This window comes from Panthera leo, chromosome B3, assembly GCF_018350215.1.
Source record: "Panthera leo isolate Ple1 chromosome B3, P.leo_Ple1_pat1.1, whole genome shotgun sequence".
Lineage (NCBI taxonomy): Eukaryota > Metazoa > Chordata > Mammalia > Carnivora > Felidae > Panthera > Panthera leo.
The window spans coordinates 108,790,622-108,810,181 of NC_056684.1; the positions used below are offsets into that span (position 1 = coordinate 108,790,622).

General features: G+C 37.6%; 1 protein-coding gene across 3 annotated transcripts in view; it reads right to left on the reverse strand.

Annotated features, from left to right (window-relative positions):
- Positions 1–19,560, reverse strand: part of KCNH5 (potassium voltage-gated channel subfamily H member 5) — a 301,067-nt gene that overhangs the window by 50,948 nt on the left and 230,559 nt on the right. For all 3 annotated transcript variants that reach the window (XM_042943442.1, XM_042943444.1, XM_042943443.1), the window contains 2 exons: positions 17,720–17,972; positions 3,749–3,945 (listed from right to left, as the gene is read on the reverse strand). In XM_042943442.1, coding sequence (XP_042799376.1) covers positions 3,749–3,945; positions 17,720–17,972 — 450 coding nt within the window. The remainder of the gene's footprint in view (positions 1–3,748; positions 3,946–17,719; positions 17,973–19,560) is intronic.

Here is a 19,560-nt window from a genome sequence, read left to right on the forward strand (position 1 = left end):
CTTACTGGGGTACCCAGCTGGGTCCCGCACCTTGATCTTGAACTTCTTGGCCTCCAGAGCTGTGTGAAGTAAATTCCTGTTGTTTAAGTGTACAGTATTTTGTTATGGCTCCCTGAGCTAAGACAGCTGCTTTCACACTACAGTGGCAAGCCTGAGTCATTGACACAGAGATTCTGTGGCCTTCAAATCCTAAAATATCTACTGACTGATCCTTATCAGAGAAAGTTTGCCAACCCCTGCTCTAGTTGATGGATGGAATTACCAGTTCTAGTTCTAGAATTTGTATAGAGAGGAACTTAAGGATGGTTAGCGGGATCTATGTTGGCATAACAAATATCTTATCTTCCCGTAATGGAGATGGGGCAAGCAGCTAAAGCACTGACACACCCCCCATTATTGTGACCACCAGGAACCACACACTTTACAGACCTCTCCACTGAGCCACCTCATGCGCTCATGAAACCAGAGCTGTAATCCGTGATGGCTGAAAATCTGGGTTCCAAATCCACTCCCCCCAACTCACTAGGGACATGCCTTTAAATGATGGTTATGATAGCTATGGATATCAATAGCATACTACGGATGTAGTTTTGATTATGCAATTCACAACAAATGTGCAATTCACAAAAAATATTCAATGCAAGAATGCTTGCAATAATAGCAATAAGAACAAAATATCCTTTTATTAGGTTCACCTGAGTGGCTCAGTCGGTTAAGCTTTGACTCTTGATCTCAGCTCGGGTCTTGATCTTAGGGTTGTGAGTTCAAACCCGACGTTGGGCTCCAAGCTGGGTGTGGAGCCTACTTAAAAATATATATCCTTTTATTAATAGCTCTGTAGGGCATGAAGTGAAAGTGACTGAGGGAATGAGAAACTTATGTGTCTGTGGAATATTGTTGTGGAAAAAAATATATCAAGTATGTGACAAGCCAAAGCAACATGGTATCACCTAAAGAGTTAGGTTTTAGAATCAGACAGGGATGGATTCGAAGGCAGACCCTGACCCATAATTGATTTGGTAACTAGCTGTCCCCTTCCCAGAACCTCAGCTTTTTCTTCAATGAAGTGGAAATCATAGTGCCTCATCTGTGGGTTATTAAAATTTCATAAGATCACTTATTAAATAAAAAATTTGTTGAAGTGCACAGTTTTAAAATAGGCTCTGAAAATGATATTCTCATGAGTCACTAGAGGATATTTTCTGTTATTTTTATGAGAATACTTTTAAAAATTTTTTTTAAATTTTTTTAACGTTTATTTATTTTTGAGATGGAGAGAGACAGAGCATGAACAGGGGAGGGGCAGAGAGAGAGGGAGACACAGAATCTGAAACAGGCTCCAGGCTCTGAGCTGTCAGCACAGAGCCCGACGCGGGGCTCGAACTCACGGAGTGTGAGATCATGACCTGAGCTGAAGTCAGATGCTTAACTGACCAAGCCACCCAGGCACCCCTTAAAATTTTTTTAATGGTTATTTATTTCAGAGAGAGAGCACAAGGCAAGGAGGGGCAGAGACAGAGGGAATGAGAGAATCCCAAACAGCCTCCACCCTGTAAGCACAGAGCCCATCGCGGGACTGGACCCCAAGAACCAAATCGTGAGATCATGACCTGAGCTAAAATCAAGAGTCGAATACTTGACCGACTGAGCCACCCAGCCAGAGAATTTTTTTTTTCTGAGAACAAAGTGACACTGACCGACAGCACACCTGTCCCCACATTTTGCCAAGTTATTGAGACCATCCATCAACTGAAGAAGGGCTGGAATTTATTAAAAAAAATTTTAAAAAACGGACACAGGTTGTAACAGGGAACAGAGTATATATAGGGAAGAAGCCATTTGATGTAACTTGGGCACCAGTACCTGTAGATGTGGGTGCACCACCCCCGGGTTCCATTAAAAAACACACAGTTTCCTGTCTCTAGCTCTCTTCCTAGCAGAGGTAATCATGCAGGTGTGTGCACTCAGCATTCACAACAGTGTGTGGGTGGGTGGGTGTGGTGTACATATGCTCAGATGTGTGAAAGAGAAAAAAAAAAAAGAGGCAATAGAGCTCTGTGATGGACTCATTCTGAAGAACCAGAATTTATTTTCTACTGGTAATTATCCCTCTTTGAGACCTTGCACTGCAAATATATCAGTTGGTTATTTGATATTAATCCCTCTGGGCCTGAGTTTCCCCATGTGTTTTGAAGGGAAAATAACTGTCCTTTTTTTCCCACAGGAATATTACAAACATCAGATGAGGTACTGTGTAAACAACATGCTTTGAGGAGGACAGTGATAAATAGGATCTGTCCTGAGGACCGTAACGATGATGGATAGGGGTTTCGGTGATCTCGCGGTGTGTGGGAAGACTCCAAAACTGGCAAAATTTATACTGGAGAAGACTTAATAAGATGTAAGAGTTTCAAATATCTAACGGGCTGCCTTGCAGAAGAGGAATTTGGCACTGGGGAAGGTAGAGCATGGACTAAAGGAGACTTATTTCTGCTTAAAAGGGACTCTACACTCACTGATGAATAAACAAGAAAATTCCACGTTTAGTTCATATTCGGTACCCCTCTTCCCCATTCATCACTATCTTCACTTTCAATTACATGTACAAATCTGTGTTTCACATATTTGTGTTTCATATACCAGTCACACTTGGCTGTAAGCTCCTTAAGCATTGTGGCTCTAGTCCTCGTGCTCGCAACAACTCCTTACGTTTTGTCATGCAGGTTGTGAGTGCTCAATAAACATTTGTTAACAAAAATATAACCTGAAAATGTTACTCAAATGTAGATCCAATGTTGTGACACAGCTGGGAGGAATATGACTCCTGCGGTCCTATCCTCTCTTAGAACCCCAAGTAGGGAGCTATATTGATTTGCTTATGTTCATTTCTCTGCTGCTGCAGTAGAGATGCTGATTTGTCTCATGGCTTGATTTTTCTCCTCCATGTTAACTAAAGGGAAAGTTCTATTTAAGGGGGCAATGGGAATGAAGCTTGCTATTTCAAAATACTTCACCATAGACAGGCAATTATTTTAGATGAAATTCCTTAAGTGCAGTTGTCCAAATGTGTATTTCATTCTTGGCAATAAAAGGGCCCTAGCCAATGTCCAATGACCCATAAATCATAGCTAGGGGATGTCTTTATGCAAATTAAATTTGTGTCATAGTCATCAATAAAAAAAGAAAACGTCCACGAAGATTGTATTTGCAACAGCAGTGCAAAGTTAAGGATTGCTATACCAATTTGTAGGACATGTCAGTGTGGCTAATTATTTTTTAAGATAGTATGCTTTGAAAGAATTCACAGGTAATAGGCTTTATGAATTGATCATTAAATGAGAAAGGATATTTAAATAGAGTCAGGAATATAAAATAAACATTCAGTCTGATTAACCTTACCAACTTAAAAAATCCACATAATAAAGTAAGGGACGCTGATGTTATTTTTACGGCAGTTATCATAAACCCCAAGAACTAATTATATTATAGTACAGTATGCTTGTTTCTCAACTCTGCCTTTCATTTTACTTTTAAATTATAAAGATTCAAGTCTTTAACCACATACTCAGGGCTTCTTCCCCCCTCTTAAAAAGGAAACAAAATATAAAGAAAGGAAAAGAATTATGTCACTTCAAATCAATGAGAATGTATGAGTGCAAAATGAAATACCTTTCACACCTCAGCTAATAGAGCATGACATATTAACTCTATTGATACTAATAAGGGGAAGTGGATACATGCAACATACCCGTTTCCTTAGATTACAAGTAAGAGTGAGATTCCTTGAGAATGAGTTTGCAAAAGCTGTATAAAAGTCCAGGACTTTGAGCAAGGCTTCTCGCTTGATGATGTGGAGGTCACAGTATGTTAGTGCTCGGACATTGGCACATGCGTGAGCGAGGGTGGTTTCCTTCCAGAAGATGTCTCCAAATACGTCACCTTTCCCTGGAAAATGGTATAAGATATGTATTCAAGTACCTATACTAGTTCTTATCCTAATCACTATTTTTATTCAGTTTCATATATGGTATTGATATACTAGCATAATTTAGAGCCTGAGTATATAACCCCATCCAGATACATATAACAATGTACAACACTGTCATATAATATGTAAAGTAACATCACCCTGAATGCAGTTCTTGATGGAAAATCTGGAGTGGTATGAATAAATGAAATACAACAAAGACAAAAATCGTATTTTAACAAATAGTTTCATTATCTTCTGCCATCATCACTTTTTCCATCTGACTAGAAGGAGCAAAGGTGACTTTTTAGTTTCATCCTCTCTTCTGCTTCTTCTGTAGAGATGACAGTAGAATGCAATATAGAAGGATCTGCTGTTACAGTATTTATAAATCTGGAACTGATTGCACATATATTAAACATACATTATTCAGCAACTAAGTCTTATGCTCCAGGCAGACTAATACTGGCCATGACTTATTCCCCAGGGATGCCTTTCCATCTCTCCTGAGCCAACCTTTATGCAAGACCTCAGGGCCCAGCCCCGGGGGCTCCCCATCCACAACTACAGAGCCTAAGAAGCTGAGTTGGGGAAAACATGGAGACTCAGATTTGTTATGCTATCAACAGTTCCCTAAAGAGTGCTATACTGTAGTGAAATGTGGATATCTTTTTGAAATTCTGGAAATCACACAGAAATCAACTCTTCACTTCAGAGCAGCATCCACTGGTGAGCTGAACTCCACAGTTCATTCCAAACCAAGAGTACTCAGTTGCCCAAACAAGATGGGGATGAGGAAGACTCAGAAATTAAGGCACTGTGCCAAAGACATGCTTTCTATACTCTAACCACAGAAATGAGTAAATATCTGCTTTCATCACAAAGATTGAAGTCAGAAGGGACAAGAAAAAAGGAAGAAGAAGAAGGGAACATCTTATAACACTTCAGGCCAGCAAGATTATCAGAGAGAAAAGGCAACATGTAACCAGAGAAACGAGGGAGAGAGAGAGAGAGAGACAGAGAGACAGAGATTGAGGTTGAGTGAGATTACACATTCTTGCCCACATAGACAGTTTGGAAATCCTTAAAGAACCATGAGGCACTCCAGGATAGAAAGAGAAAACATGCATATATTGAGAAAGTGGTTAAAACTACCATGTGATCATATGATCAGCATAAGGTAACCATAATGGATATTTAATTAATCTTGAGCATTTGTTTCCAGACACTCCAAAATCTTTTTAGTTAGTGACAGTGACAATTCAACGGTCTGATAGTCTTACATTTGTCCAAGGAAGGTTAATTAGAGACCTGTGACCCAAGGTAAGTCTCTGGGGTTATACAGCATCATAGATAACCTAAGGGAGACTTTAGGTATAGAAATTTTAAAAATAAGCCCTACCTCCACTTACACAGATGAATTTTAGATATCTGTAAGTGGCATTATCTAAATTTTAAACAAGTAATTCCAATTGTAAAGAAACACATATTTATTCTAATTGCATGATCAGAAGTACCACATTTAATTATAAAAATGTTCATTGACTGAGCACTGAGTAATGTATGGAAATGTGGAATCATTATCTCGTACACTTGAAATTAATATAATGCTGTATGTTAATTATACTTCAATTTAAAATAAATAAATGAAAGAATATTATGCAGCACCCAAGTATCATAAATTGGAAAATAGTGACAAAAAGATGTTCACATTATGTAAAATAACAAAGGCAGAATATCAAATCATACACATAGTATGATCTCATTTTATGCACTCTACAAAGCAAGTGCACCAAAATGGTAGGTTCTCTCTGCCTTATGGATTCTGGATGGGTTTTATGGTCTTATTATTTCCATTTATTATTTTTTAATCAGAAGACATCAACAACTGTTATATTATCATAGTCCCTGGTGCTATGAAAGTAACAGGGCTTCTAAAGGGCTGCTTTCATGTACCTCTTGTTCCTTTTACTCTATCGTCACTGCTATACTCTCTATACTAGGTTTTTCCTTGAAAAGACAGAAGAAGGATTCTACTTCTTTCTGATTCATTTCTGTGACCGTTTCTCAAACTATCACTTATAATACAGCCTCTGACCTATTTATAAGTGCTCAGTACACTTCAGCTATCTGATTTTCATGTGCAGTAACTACAATGATAATCAATGTTTTTGACTAAGTAATTTCACTTCCAGGAATCAATCAAGATTTAGGACCAATACATGGAATATTCAGTCACAACCCCAGATTGGTAAGACAAACAAACAAATAAATGAATAAAATATCCAACTATGGAAAGCTATCTACACATCAAGCATCAGTTCACATAGAATTAAAACTGTCTTTTGGAATAATGTGCAAAAATGCTTACCTTATAATACTAAATGAAAAAATAAAGATACAAAGTATAATATAATTTTGGTTACAACTACAATAAAGTACATAAAAATGAAACCAAAACTCCCAGACTAAAGTAATTATCAATTAAAAGTACTTTTTCTTATTTTCTTAAAATAAAATATTCATGACAAAACCAAATATACTGTATTTCATTATTCTATGTTATTCTATAGAGGACATGTTATTATTAATTGATAAATTAATTAACTGCTGAAATTAAAATTGTGTTAAAAGCCAAAGGGGGAGTGCCTGGGTGGCTCAGTCAGTTAAACGTCTGACTCTTGATTTTGGCTCAGGTCATGATCTCATGGTTCGTGAGAATGAACCCCACATCGGGCTCTACACTGACAGCTCAGTGTCTGCTTGGGATTCTCTCTCTCCCTCTCTCTCTCTCTGCCCCTTCTCCACTTATACTCTCTCTGTCTCTCTCAAAAATAAATATAAATAAACATTAAAATAAAGCCAAAGGGATACAAGACTAGAAGAAAGTGCATTTAAATAATTATAGCAACTGGCTTCAGGTAATGTGTTTATTTTTTCTTCTTTCTACTTTATGTTTTCCAAATTTTTCTGTAATGAATCTGCCTAATTTTCATTTAAAAATAGCAAGCTACTTTCACAGATGTATTTCCTTACCTATTTTAATAAAACTGAATTAATAAAATATGTAAATAGATCTACAGAATAATAGATGAATATTCATTGATTGATTAGTGTATCATCAATGAGTAAAATATACCCCATATATAAATGAATTTCCCATTGCCAACATAGACCATTTGTTAAATATTTTTATTTATTTTTAAGACAGAGAGTGAAGTAGGGGCAGAAAGAGAGGGAGACAGAGTATCTGAAGTGGGCTCTGTGCTGACAGCACAAAGCCTGATACAGGGCTCAAACTCACCAACCGTGAGATCATGACCTAGCTGAAGTCGGACACTTAACTGACTTAAGCCACCCAGGTGCCCCCAGACCATTTTTAATTATGGAGGCACTCAAATGTCTGTTACATATTTTACCTAACTGCTGAAGTTAAATATGTCTGATACATATTTCTATCAAAAATTTTAAATTATTTTTTTCATATCATGGATAAATAAAAAGCCTGTGATGTGGAAAGAATAGCATTAAGCTAGAACATGAACTCATAAGGGCAGGGAATTTTCTCTGGTTCATCCACTCTTGTTATTCCCCAATTCCTAGAACAGTTCAAGCAAGAGCTAAACAGATATTTTTTGGAAAGAAAAATGTGAATGAAAAAAGGGGAGAGAAGAAAGACACAGAAGAACAAATTGGGAAATAAGACGTTCAAGTTAGATGTGAGGCTCTACCTGTAATGGTGTGGCCTAGATCAAGTTATTCAACTACCTGAATCAACACCTGTTGCTTTGACCCTAAAGCGAACAAGATGAACAAAAACTAATGTTTAAGGCGTCTCTACATCTATAACTCTATGGTAATTCAACTAAAAATCATCAAATTGTATTTTCAAGATAATATTTTTTCTATGTCAAATTGGCCAAAAAAAAAAAAAAAAAGACTAAAATCTAGGGCCTCAACTCCAAATCCTCAACTTGAATCCCAACTGATTCAAGCAAAGTAAAATTTACCCCTGCTCCTCCTCTTAAAAGAAGTTTAGAGAAGCATAGCAAAGTTAATAAATGTGGATAATTCGGCCCTCAGCATTGGAACTCACATTGCATAATAAGCAATACTAATTGCTGTATAACATAGAATTTCCATTAGGATACACATTGATATAATCAATCATTTTAAAGTGTGTTTGCTTTATCCAGTTATCTATACCAATTTATAGTCACTTAATTCACAATAAACTTTTATGGCACTTCTGGAAGATGTGTCTTGTAAATCAATTAATTAATTTACCATTCACAGTAGAGCTGACTAACGTTCTTCTCCAAGGAATATTATGCATATCTACACTGAGTAATCAGAAATCACAGATTGTAGAGACATGGGATCGTGCATGGAATATCCAGTAGCTGCACAAGTTCAGATCTGGGTCCTTCTGTTCGTCTTCGTGGCTATAGGATATTTGATGCTAGTTTTTAGGTCAGCTCTCACTGGGTGCAAGTAGTCTCAGCTATAAACATTTCAGGGCTTGAGAAAACTAACCTTCCCCCAAAGCCCTAAAATTAGTAGAAAAGCTCACACTCAACATGAAAGTTGTTGTTTGGCCTATTTATATATTCTCAGTTCTTTGCATCAAGTCTTATGAAGTATTTCACTTCTAAACCACAGGAAACAGGACAGTAAAACAGGAGCGAATTAAAGATTCAGAGACTATGAAACTGGAAAATGTAAAGACAAAACAGAGATGACAAGTAACAATATAATTAAAGGAGTAGTACAGACCATGGTATATTTAGGGAGTATGATCCCCTGAGGTGCTGGTTTTATAGTCAGAGCTTTTTAAAAAATTTGAAACACATTATTTGGTGGGTTAATGAAATGGATAAAACAAATGCATTAAAGTTATTTCAGTTATTCATCAGTGAGTATAGCTATCTAATATAGCCAATGAATCCCTAAAAATACAGCATTTGAAACGTAGGTCGTTCCCTGTCTGGTGTAGTCATGGCTCTATATGATGATTCTTCTATAGAATGGACCTAATCCCTGTATTCACTTTTATCATTAGTCAGCCCTTCACTCTGATTATTGCAGTAGGCTCATAAACTTTATTATGAATACATATGCATAAAAATATTCATTTATACATGAACAACACTAGGAGTTTTAGAATTATGTGATTTTTAATGGACTTTGACTATAACAACACCTAGTGTCATCCACTAATGTTTTAAAGGCATAGAACAGAAACAACAAGATGATGAGTGTTAAAATTAAGAAATTATATAGGTGTAGTAGAATAGAATCTTTTAAAACATTTAGAATTGATGCCTGCCAATCTTTGGTGATTGATGCCCAAGGTCATTCTGTTCAAAAATTATAATGGATAAAAACCTGAAGACACTTTTAGAGAAGCAAATAATTCTTATATACTAAAAAAAACCCACTGATGTAGCTTGTAAATTTTTATTTATACAAAGAAAGAGTCAAATAGCTCCTGTTACGCAGATGTAAAACTAGAGTATCCCGTATCAATAAGCAATGAAGGCAGGGAAGGAGAGTGGGAACAAGACAGGGATGTATAGGTGGGTGTAAGAAAGCTGGGAAAATGCAGATGAAGCTTTCTGTAAGTGGATGTCTCAACCTCAGGAAAAGAAAAGAGCAGTAAGAAAGGAGGCTTCATGGCCCCACCCTGTCAAGAGAACAGCAGCACTTAAGGGAAGGGTAGAGGATTCAGCCTAAGAACTGAGACAAGTCCCAAGGTCAGAACAGAGTCAGGGATGGAGAAGTAAACTCTACCTCTTCTAGGAAGGAACTGCAAAGATTTGTGGCCATTCTTGCAATCCTGAGGCATTCTTGAAAGCTTCGTTTCCAATTTCATACCTCCCAACTAGGTAGACTCTGAACTCTTCCAGGGCCCAGAGGAAAGACTGGCAAGCAGCATTTAAGATCCCCATCTTGTGTTCTGAGGGCTCCCGAGAGACACCCTGAGCCAGTTATCCCTGGTCCTAAACACCTGCCTGGCGGTGAACCAGTCACTATGAGGACCATATTTTTAGATAAGTAGATGATTAACCACCTCATAGTCATGTCATATTTGGTGCAGGATTTTTGTTACACTGGTGTGGTATTTAACAGTGTTGTTAGAAAAATCTTTTTTTAATAAAAGGAAACAAATTGGTGACAATAACATAAGCACTATATTTTCTGTCAATATTAAACCAAATAATTGTATAATTTCAAAATTCTATTTAAGAATAGTTAACAGGAACCCATGGGGGAGGGGAAGGGAAAAACAAAAAGGTTAGAGTGGGAGAGAGCCAAAGGCATAAGAGACTCTTAAAAACTGAGAACAAACTGAGGGCTGATGGGGGGTGGGAGGGAGGGGAGGGTGGCTGATGGGCATTGAGGAGGGCACCTGTTGGGAGGAGCACTGGGTGTTGTATGGAAACCAATTTGACAATAAATTTCATATATTGAAAAAAAACTTATTTGAAGTTAAATAAATTTTAAAAAATAAAAAATAAAAAAAATAGGTATGACCTGGGGTGAATCACCTGATACCATACTGCACAGCCTCTGTTTCTTCATCTTTAAAATGACTATAGTAAATACTTGATTCACAGAGTCGATTAAATGATTTGATATAATAATGCATATAAAATAATGAGTACTCAATGACTATTGGTATTTGTATCAGCCTCTCAAAGGGGCTGAAGTGCATTTTTCAAAAATATACTTTTGATAAGAAATATTAAAAGCAAAATGTATGTGTAGATTTTAAATTTTACTTAAGCATGGGGAGGGGTTTCTTATTTACTAACCACAAATATGGTTTTTATTTCTTTAAGCCCCTTTTAACTCTTGAGTGTTCATTTTCTTAAAATTTTGTTTTAATGTTTACTTATTTTTGAAAGAGAGAGAGAGACAGAGAGACAGAGCATGAGTGGGGGAGGGGCAGAGAGAGAAGGAGACACAGAATCCTAAGCAGGTGCCAGGCTCCAAGCTGTCAGCACAGAGCCCAATGTGGGACTCGAACTCATGAACTGTGAGATCATGACCTGAGACAAAGTCGGACGCTTAACCAACTGAGCCACCCAGGTGCTCCTTAAGTGTTTATTTTCAGTAAAATTAATTCTGACTTGCAGACTATTTATTCCAGTTGATAGGGAAAGTAATGCTACTTTTAGGAATCAAAGCTAAGTCCCCTTCCAAAGAAATAATTTCAACTTTTCCTACCATGGCCAATCACCATGGTATAAATTAGATTCTTTCTTGATACTGGGAATTCCTGATGTATAACAAGGAAGGAGTGTTTTATTAAAGAGTTTTAAGTGACCTGAGATATTTAACATTTGGCCTGCTGTATTCTCCTTGTTCAAAATGCCCAAATGGTAGGAAACTTCCTGCAATTCAACATGGTGTGAAAACACAGTAGGGCAAAGTAATGGCTCAAGTCAGGCTGGAAAGGAAACAAGAACAAAATGGCCTCAGAGGCCATGCTAAAAGTTACATTTTATCCTCAGGTTGCTAAAAAGTCAATCTTAATGAGAAGACCACATGGTAAATTATATTTTAGAATGAATATTTTGGTGGCCACATAACAAAGAATTGGAGGTTGAAGCTGATGACAGATTGTGAGCTCTCCAGGCCTTTCAGATGGCAGTCACAGCCCAGGACCAAGCTTTTAAAAGCAGTCACCATGTGAAGGGGTATTAAGGATAAGATAAAGAGATAACAAGGTGATAGAATCAACAAGACTTAGTTTTGAAGGATGATTGGGAAAGAATTTGAAATTGAGTCTAAACTACTAGACTGTAAAGACTTGCATTTTATCCAAAAAATCTACAGGCTGAAGAACTCTAAGTATATAATTTGAACCATACAAATGATGTCGGAATCACTACTTTGAAAGTTTAAAACAAGACAAGCATGTAATTTTTTTAAAGCAAATAACTGGCTTGACCTTTATAAAAATGTCTGAATTCACCATGTTCATCATCATAATAATGTATAGCAAACCTACCTGGTTCATAGTTCAACATCTCGAAACAGAAACATGGATGCAAAAGAAAATAACTTTGGGGGCTTAGGAAAAGCCCTTTTAAGGATTTAAAGTGTGAAACACTTGACTTCTAATAGCAAGTACGGGAAGAAATCTTAACTGTAGCATGAAAGTCACATTTTCGCAGGTTCTCAAAATAGCAAAATATTATTCATTCACATCTTAGAATTTTTTTTCTTTTTGGAGTAAAAATAAGCAGATTTTGAATTTTGAGCACCATAATTTGTAAGTTTTATTTGATAACACAAAACTCTTAACTCAGGTACTAGAAATTATTTTTTTATTATTAAGGTTATTTAATACTGTCATTCTCTGCCTCACTTCTGCTCTCTGCCCTAACCCCATAACAATATCTAACCCCTCCATCCAAACTACATAAATAAGCATAACTCTCTCGGGAATTTGAATTTACAATTAGAAGACTTAGATACAGATTGTTTTAGATTAAGAACTCCAGCTCTATGATTCTCATCATCAACAGACCCAGAAAAGACAAAATGTGAATGCAGCAAAACAAATATCTTGGGAGCCAGGTCTATCGTTCACAGGGAAATGTCATTTATATAGCCCTTAAAGATGCAATATACCTCGCTGAGACACTTAAAAGTAACCTGGCTGTTTTGGCCACACCAGTAAATCTGTTCACATTAGGTAATTATAGGGTAGGAACTAAAAAGCAAGAAGATACTAAAGAATATAAAATATTACATATGCATCATGAACTTAATTTGGAATTTTTTGTGTCTCATAAAAAGTGGGAAGGTCAAAAAGAAAAAGGTGGAGGTGTAAGAACTGAAAGAGCTTCAACTTGGAAAAAGACATGAAAAGCAATTATCTTCACCTGCCCTATTTAGAAAAACATCTTGAAGCCATCCTTCAACGTTAAAAAAAGAAAGCACTTTGTTGACTACATTTTTAATCTTTCCACTAATTAGTTATGGTTCAGAACGTATTCATTAAACACTTAGCATTTTTGACACACTAAAGAATTATGTACCTACCAAGGGACTGTTGAGAGGCAAAGATCCAAAAGAATGAAACTGCACCTGTTCTTTGGATTCAGCAATTTTAATTAATTTTAAAATGACCTCCCTTCTCTACCTTTCAACTGGCAAACGAATCAATGTAAAAGAGAGAAAATCCTGTTTATTTCTCCTATCAGACCAACTGAGGTAAATCTTCATTTTTCTGAGCTATGCTCGGATGTGAGACATGTTTTTTTCTTTCTGTCTCTTACATAAGGCAAAAAGTCATTAGACCTGATGAAAAAGGACACATTTCAATGCTAAAAGCCACAATTCACAATGAAGATACAACAGTTATGAATATCTGTGCACCAAATAACACAGCAGCAACCATGAGACAGCACAAACTACAGGAGATACAAGAAGGCACAGATAAAACACATTAATAATAAGACACTTTAACATGCATATATCGTGTTTTTCACAAATTTAGATTTGTGCCAACACCATGTTAAGCAGATCTATTTACCATCATTTTTCCAACAGCATTTACTCACTTTGTGGTTTTTTTTAGGTTGTATCTATTTATCTATTTTTTGAGAGAGACAGAGAGAGAGAGAGAATATGCAAGTGGGAGAGGGGCAGAGAGAGAGGAAGAGAGAGTATCCCAGTCAGGCTCTGCGCTGTCTGCACAGAGCCCAATGCCAGGCTCAAACTCACAAACCATGAGATTATGACCTGAGCCGAAACCAAGAGTCTGATGCTTAACTGACTGAGCCACCCAGGCACCCCTATTTGCTCACTCTGTGTCTCTGACTCAAACGTTAATAATTCTCACAATACTTCAAACTTTTTCCTTATTATTATATGTTATAGTGACTTGCTACCAGTGATTGCGACCCACTGAAAGCTCAGATGATGGTTAGCAATTTTTTTAGCAATAAAATACCTTTCAACTGAGATATATACTTTTTTCTTAGACATAATGTTGCACACTTTATGGATTACAGTATAGTGTAAACATAAATTTTATATGAACTGGTAAACCAGAAAATTCACTTGACTCACTTTATTGAGATACTTGATTTTTTGTGGTGGTCTGAGACCAAACCTGTAATAACTACCCAAGTATGCCAGCAGAAGACCTAACCAACTTACTAAAAAGGCAGAAAACCCAAAGATATTTATCAAACTTCACTCCCTGATAATTTTTGCAACTTTTCACTAAGTTTGTAATTATGTCAAAATTAAGCTATCAAAAAATGAGAAGAAGGAGAAGAGAAACAGAAAGAGCAGAAAAGGAAAGGATAGTCACCGAAATGTTAGGAGTGACACTATTGAGTTTCTCTTTTCCTCTCCCTCTCTTAAAACATTGTTAAGGCGGGGCGCTTGGGTGGCTCAGTTGGTTGGGCATCTGACTTCGGCTCAGGTCATGATCTCACGGTCCATGAGTTCAAGCCCCACGTTGGGCTCTGTGCTGACAGCTCAGGGCCTGGAGCCTGTTTCAGATTCTGTGTCTCCCTCTCTCTCTGACCCTCCCCCATTCATGCTCTGTCTCTCTGTGTCTCAAAAATAAATAAACATTAAAAAAAAAAAAAAACATTGTTAAGGTATGTTGAGTGTTAAATAACCCTCCCACCCTTCCTTTTTTTTTAAGTTTATTTATTTATTTTTGGGAGAGAGGGGGAAGGGGGAGGAACAGAGGGAGAGAGAGTATCCCAAACCCATGCAGACCCCCACATGGGGCTCCAACCTACCAACCATGATATCATGACCTGAACCGAAACCAAGAGTGGGACACTTAACTGACTGAGGCACCAGGCGCCCGCCACCCTTCTTTTAATCATAAAAGTACTTTCGAAAAGTCTAAAAACATGCGTACTCAATGGAAACCACACTAAGAAGTCACAAAATGGAGCCACAGTGGGGATCTACAAATCAAGAGGCTGGCTATTAGGAAAAACCTTCCTGGCAGGTTCCAGGGTAGTTTCCAGGCAGGGCTTCAGAGGCCTCCAGGGTGGAACCTGCACATGGTGTGAATGCAAGGGCAATCCGACAATGCCCTCGTGCTCCCTCTCCTGCAGAAGTTCTCTAGGAGTCCACCCTCCCAGTCCACAATGTCTTCAGACTGTCTCTCCAATAAACCCAGATTGGCAGAAGGTACCAGGACAGAGTTCCCAAAGCTAATCACCACATCTGTCCTGTCATCACTGATCCAAACCACAGACTCCTGTAAGACAGTATTTTTGTCTGGCCCCATGGTGCCAAGGCAGCTGGCCAGCCCATGTAGCCTCTGCCACTATGGCACTTCCCAGCCTGGCCCACCTACTTCCACCCTGAGAGATCACTTCCGGGTCAAACTTTGTTTTTTGTTTTTGTTTTTTTAAATAAAAATCCTCTTACTGCCCTTTGGCTGAATTAATCTTTGTGAGAGGCCCATGGAAAAAAAGGAAAGAAAAGTTTCCAGGGAAGATGGATGTACATATAATTTGACTCATTAAACCAAAAGATGAAAAGTCTCTGAATCCCAAGACTTTTTTGAAGAAGATAAACAAAAGCACACAAAGAAATAAAATGTGACAGATATATAATGAGACTGGTCCAATACTCAGGGGCCCTGTGTTCATTTTCACTGTGTCACTGTGCAAAACCAGCTACCATTTTATTTTAAAATGAAAAGAAAATGCATTTTGTCTGTCTCACTGAGCAAATGATTCCAGCTTAACAAACCCAACCCAGCGGCACTGCACCCAGGGCTTTCTCCACCCTTCTTTTTAGAAAATAAGTTACCAAGGTGAAGCTGTAATGAAGAAAATGGGGCAAAGTAAATGACAATGAGTACACAGCTGAGGTAACTTATCACAAGGCACACGCTTCACTGTAATATATCCGATGCCTGTTCTCCCACCCACCATTGACATGAACATGCAGGAAAAGAAAATACACCTGTTTTATCCTCTTCTTTAAGCAAACAAGAATGGATGTGGTGTGTATATGCTTCATTTTACCACAAAGGATTGTTCTGGCAAAATACACACTTTTTATGAAGGATTACATAGAACGCCTTTATACTCCGGGGAACAAAGCAGAACAACCACTAAGTAGCATTAAACACGGTGCTGACTCTAAAGTGCTATACGAATTTCTCTTGCAAAAATAAAAAATAAAAATATTTCCTAAAAGAAATCTCACCTTAACTGTAATGCTATTTCTCAATAGTGTTCCGTCATTTGCAACCCGGAACCATTTTCTCTAACTCTTACTAATTTTACTGAACCTATTTTCCTATGAAGGCTCACTGCTTCTCAATACTAAATTCTGTCTTATTTCAGGTAATTGTGCTTTTTGAAATCAGTTATTCATTTTTGTGCTGGACTTTACTTTTGTAGCTTCTAAAACACAGAAGTCCAATCTTTTACTTACAAGAGTAAGTGGCATTCAAGCTATGGTAGATTGACCTCAGTAGCTAAAAAAAAAAAAAAATCCAATAGTTTAAAAATTGAGCTCGTTTTTCATGAGACACAAGCCATGAAAAATATGAAAATGGAGTTGACTTCCTGCAATTTTAACTTATTTTACTTGAGAGAAAAACAAGGGCTGATTCTCTCTGACCTCATTACGGCTTCTTTTTATACCTATGTGGACTTCATGAAACTGCTACAGATTTATGAGTAGAAATAATCTAAAATATTTAGGGGCACTGGGTGGCTCAGTCGGTTAAGCGACCAACTCTTGATTTCGGCTCAGGTCATGAGGTCCTGAGATTGAGCCCCATATCAGGCTCCACACTAGGAGTGGAGCCTGTTGAGGATTCTCTCTCTCTCCTTCTGCCTCTCCCCTGCACATGTGCATGCTCTCTTTCTCTCTCTGAAAAAAAATAAAATAAAATAAGATAAAATAAAATAAGATCAAATAAAATAAAATAAAATATCATTTAGCATATTTTAACCAATATACACATTACAATGCCCCAAACATGTAATTTCTTAAAATGTTGTTATTTACATACTCTATCTCTGACTCCTTTTTGTTAGTATAACAATCTACTGGGTCTCTGAATTTTTTATTTAATTTTATTATTAGCCAAATATTTTTTCTTGGTTCACGAATGGATGGAACAAGCTTTATAAACCGAAATTTACTTGCACTATGATTACTCTAACATAATGGGTTAAATTCATTTACCTCCTCATCACTTTCAGCTCATTACTTAGGTCTGCTGTGGATGAATGAGGCATAAATATTTAGAATAAGATGATCTGTACTCAAGTCCTAACTCATTTACTAACTAGCTGGGAAAGTCACTAAACTTTTCTGGTCCTCATTTTGCTCATATCTAAAAGAAAGTATTGAGTTAGACAGGTTCTGTTGCCCCTCTGAGACTATCATTCTAGGTTAGCAACCTGAAAATAGTTCCACAAGCCATTTTCACACTTACCAACATGGAGGTACAGACACCTTAGGCTATGACCAACTCTAGTCTAAAAGGTATTGTCCTACTATTGCCAAAGAAAGTTTAATCAAACCCTTGTGCAGCCCATTAAGCTGTGACCAATACGAATGTTCTTTGCTGAAAGAGCATTACTAGTTTTTACTAAGATTCATTGTCTCATTAGTGACCCAATTTCCAAAGTCACCAAGCAGAGGAAATTTCTCTTAAGAAACCTGAGAAGCAAAATCTCTAAAACTGTTACAAATTTGCTACTACATTAGGAAAGTTCACAGTACCTAAAATAGCCACCACCTCATCATCCTGGATGACTTCCAAGGATCCTGACACCACAAAGCAGAGGGCATCCACACTTTCTCCAGCATGGTAAATGAGGTCCCCAGGAGCACAGTGAATCGTTTGGAACTCTACCGCCAAGGCGCGCAGACACCCATCACTGGCCAATCGAAAAGCAGGGTGTTCATTGAAAACCTTCCGATTTAGATGAACACAGATATCAGCTCTCATGTCCTTGGGACAGATGGAGAGAACCTGAAGAAAGTGAGAAATGAAGAAGTGAGAAGAAAAGAAAAAAGGCTATTTCAGTAAAAAAGTCATCCAACAAATGTTTAGCTGCGACAAAGTCGGCAACATACTGTACTAGATGCTGGGAATGCAAAGTTAAAAGTCACACCTCTGTTCTCAAGGACCTAATTATCCAGGGAGATGGGCTGATGAGCATATGGAGTGTTACAATGCAGCATCACACAGTAAAACTTTGAGAGTGGTATGGATCTCTCCATAGAAAGAACAGAGTCTTGGAGCGCCTGGGTGGCTCAGTCGGTTGAGCATCTGACTTCGGTTCAGGTCATGGTCTCACAGTTCATGGGTTCAAGCCCCACATGGGGCTCACTGCTGTCAGCACAGAGCCCGCTTCAGATCCTCTGTCCCACTCTTTCTCTTCCCCTCCCTGGCTTGTGCTCTCTCTCTCTCTCTCAAAAATAAATAAAACATTAAGAAAGAACAGAGTCTTAGGTGGTTAGGAAGAGTCTCAGAAAAAAACCTTAATATAATTTCATCAAAGAGCCAACTAAAATAGGGTATTACCTTTCATCTTAGTCTAGTCTCTGTTTTAGAATTTTTTCATAACTAAAACCAAATTTAGTCTGATGTACTTTACTCCACATGGGAAGTGGATTCATATTAATCAATTATAAGAAAACAAAATCAACAAAAGTACCCTTGTAACTTGACATGCGGGCACTGGCTGATAAAACTCTACCCTTGATGTGTCTATTTTCACTCCTAAAAATTTTCATTTTACAAATAGCTTTATGCTCAAGGAGTGAAAAAGGTATTCACTAGCCTTCTGTAGGGTTTATGCAATTGGGAGTGGCGGCGCCCACAAGGTGAGCACATTACTGCCTGGCAACCTTGCTTGTACTGGTCTTTGACTCCAGACTGCCAAGGGAAACAGGAAAATTCAAGCTACAGGCAGCCTTCAGAAGAGGGCACAACTGGCAGAAACATGCTTAGATAGCTCTCTACCAAAGGGTTAGAAGGTTCTTATTGCCTGTAGCTTTCAGACAGGGCAATTAATGACCCAGAATAAAATGGACACCATCACCACATCTAATCAGAGCATCATAAAGCAAGATGTAATTACAGAAGTCAGTACCACCTATTTGAAAGATGTGTGTAAAAACTCACTTAGAATCCTCTCCCAGCCCCCTTGGGTAAGTTTCCTTGTCAGAAATTTTTTTCTCTGATAGGCTTTCAGCCCTTCAAATAGAAGTCTTAAGCTGATCTTTCCGCATTAAATTATACTGAATAAAGTTTTAATATGAAATGTGTGTCTTTCCTGTACTACATACATTTTAACCTTTAAAAAAATTACCTAAGGCTTGAAATATCCTGGATATTCCTTTCACTCGGGACTCATGATCAATGAAAAGTTGGTTGCCTCCCTGTGTAGAAGATGAGTCCATCATAAATGTAAAGACCATTAATTAAATTATACTTCCAGTATCCTTTCCCTTAATCTTTCCTAATACCGTACATATTATTTTGTACCACTTAAGCAACTCTGTGGCTTTTTTAATGCTCCTTATAATTCCTAAGGGAGTAGGGATCAACTCAC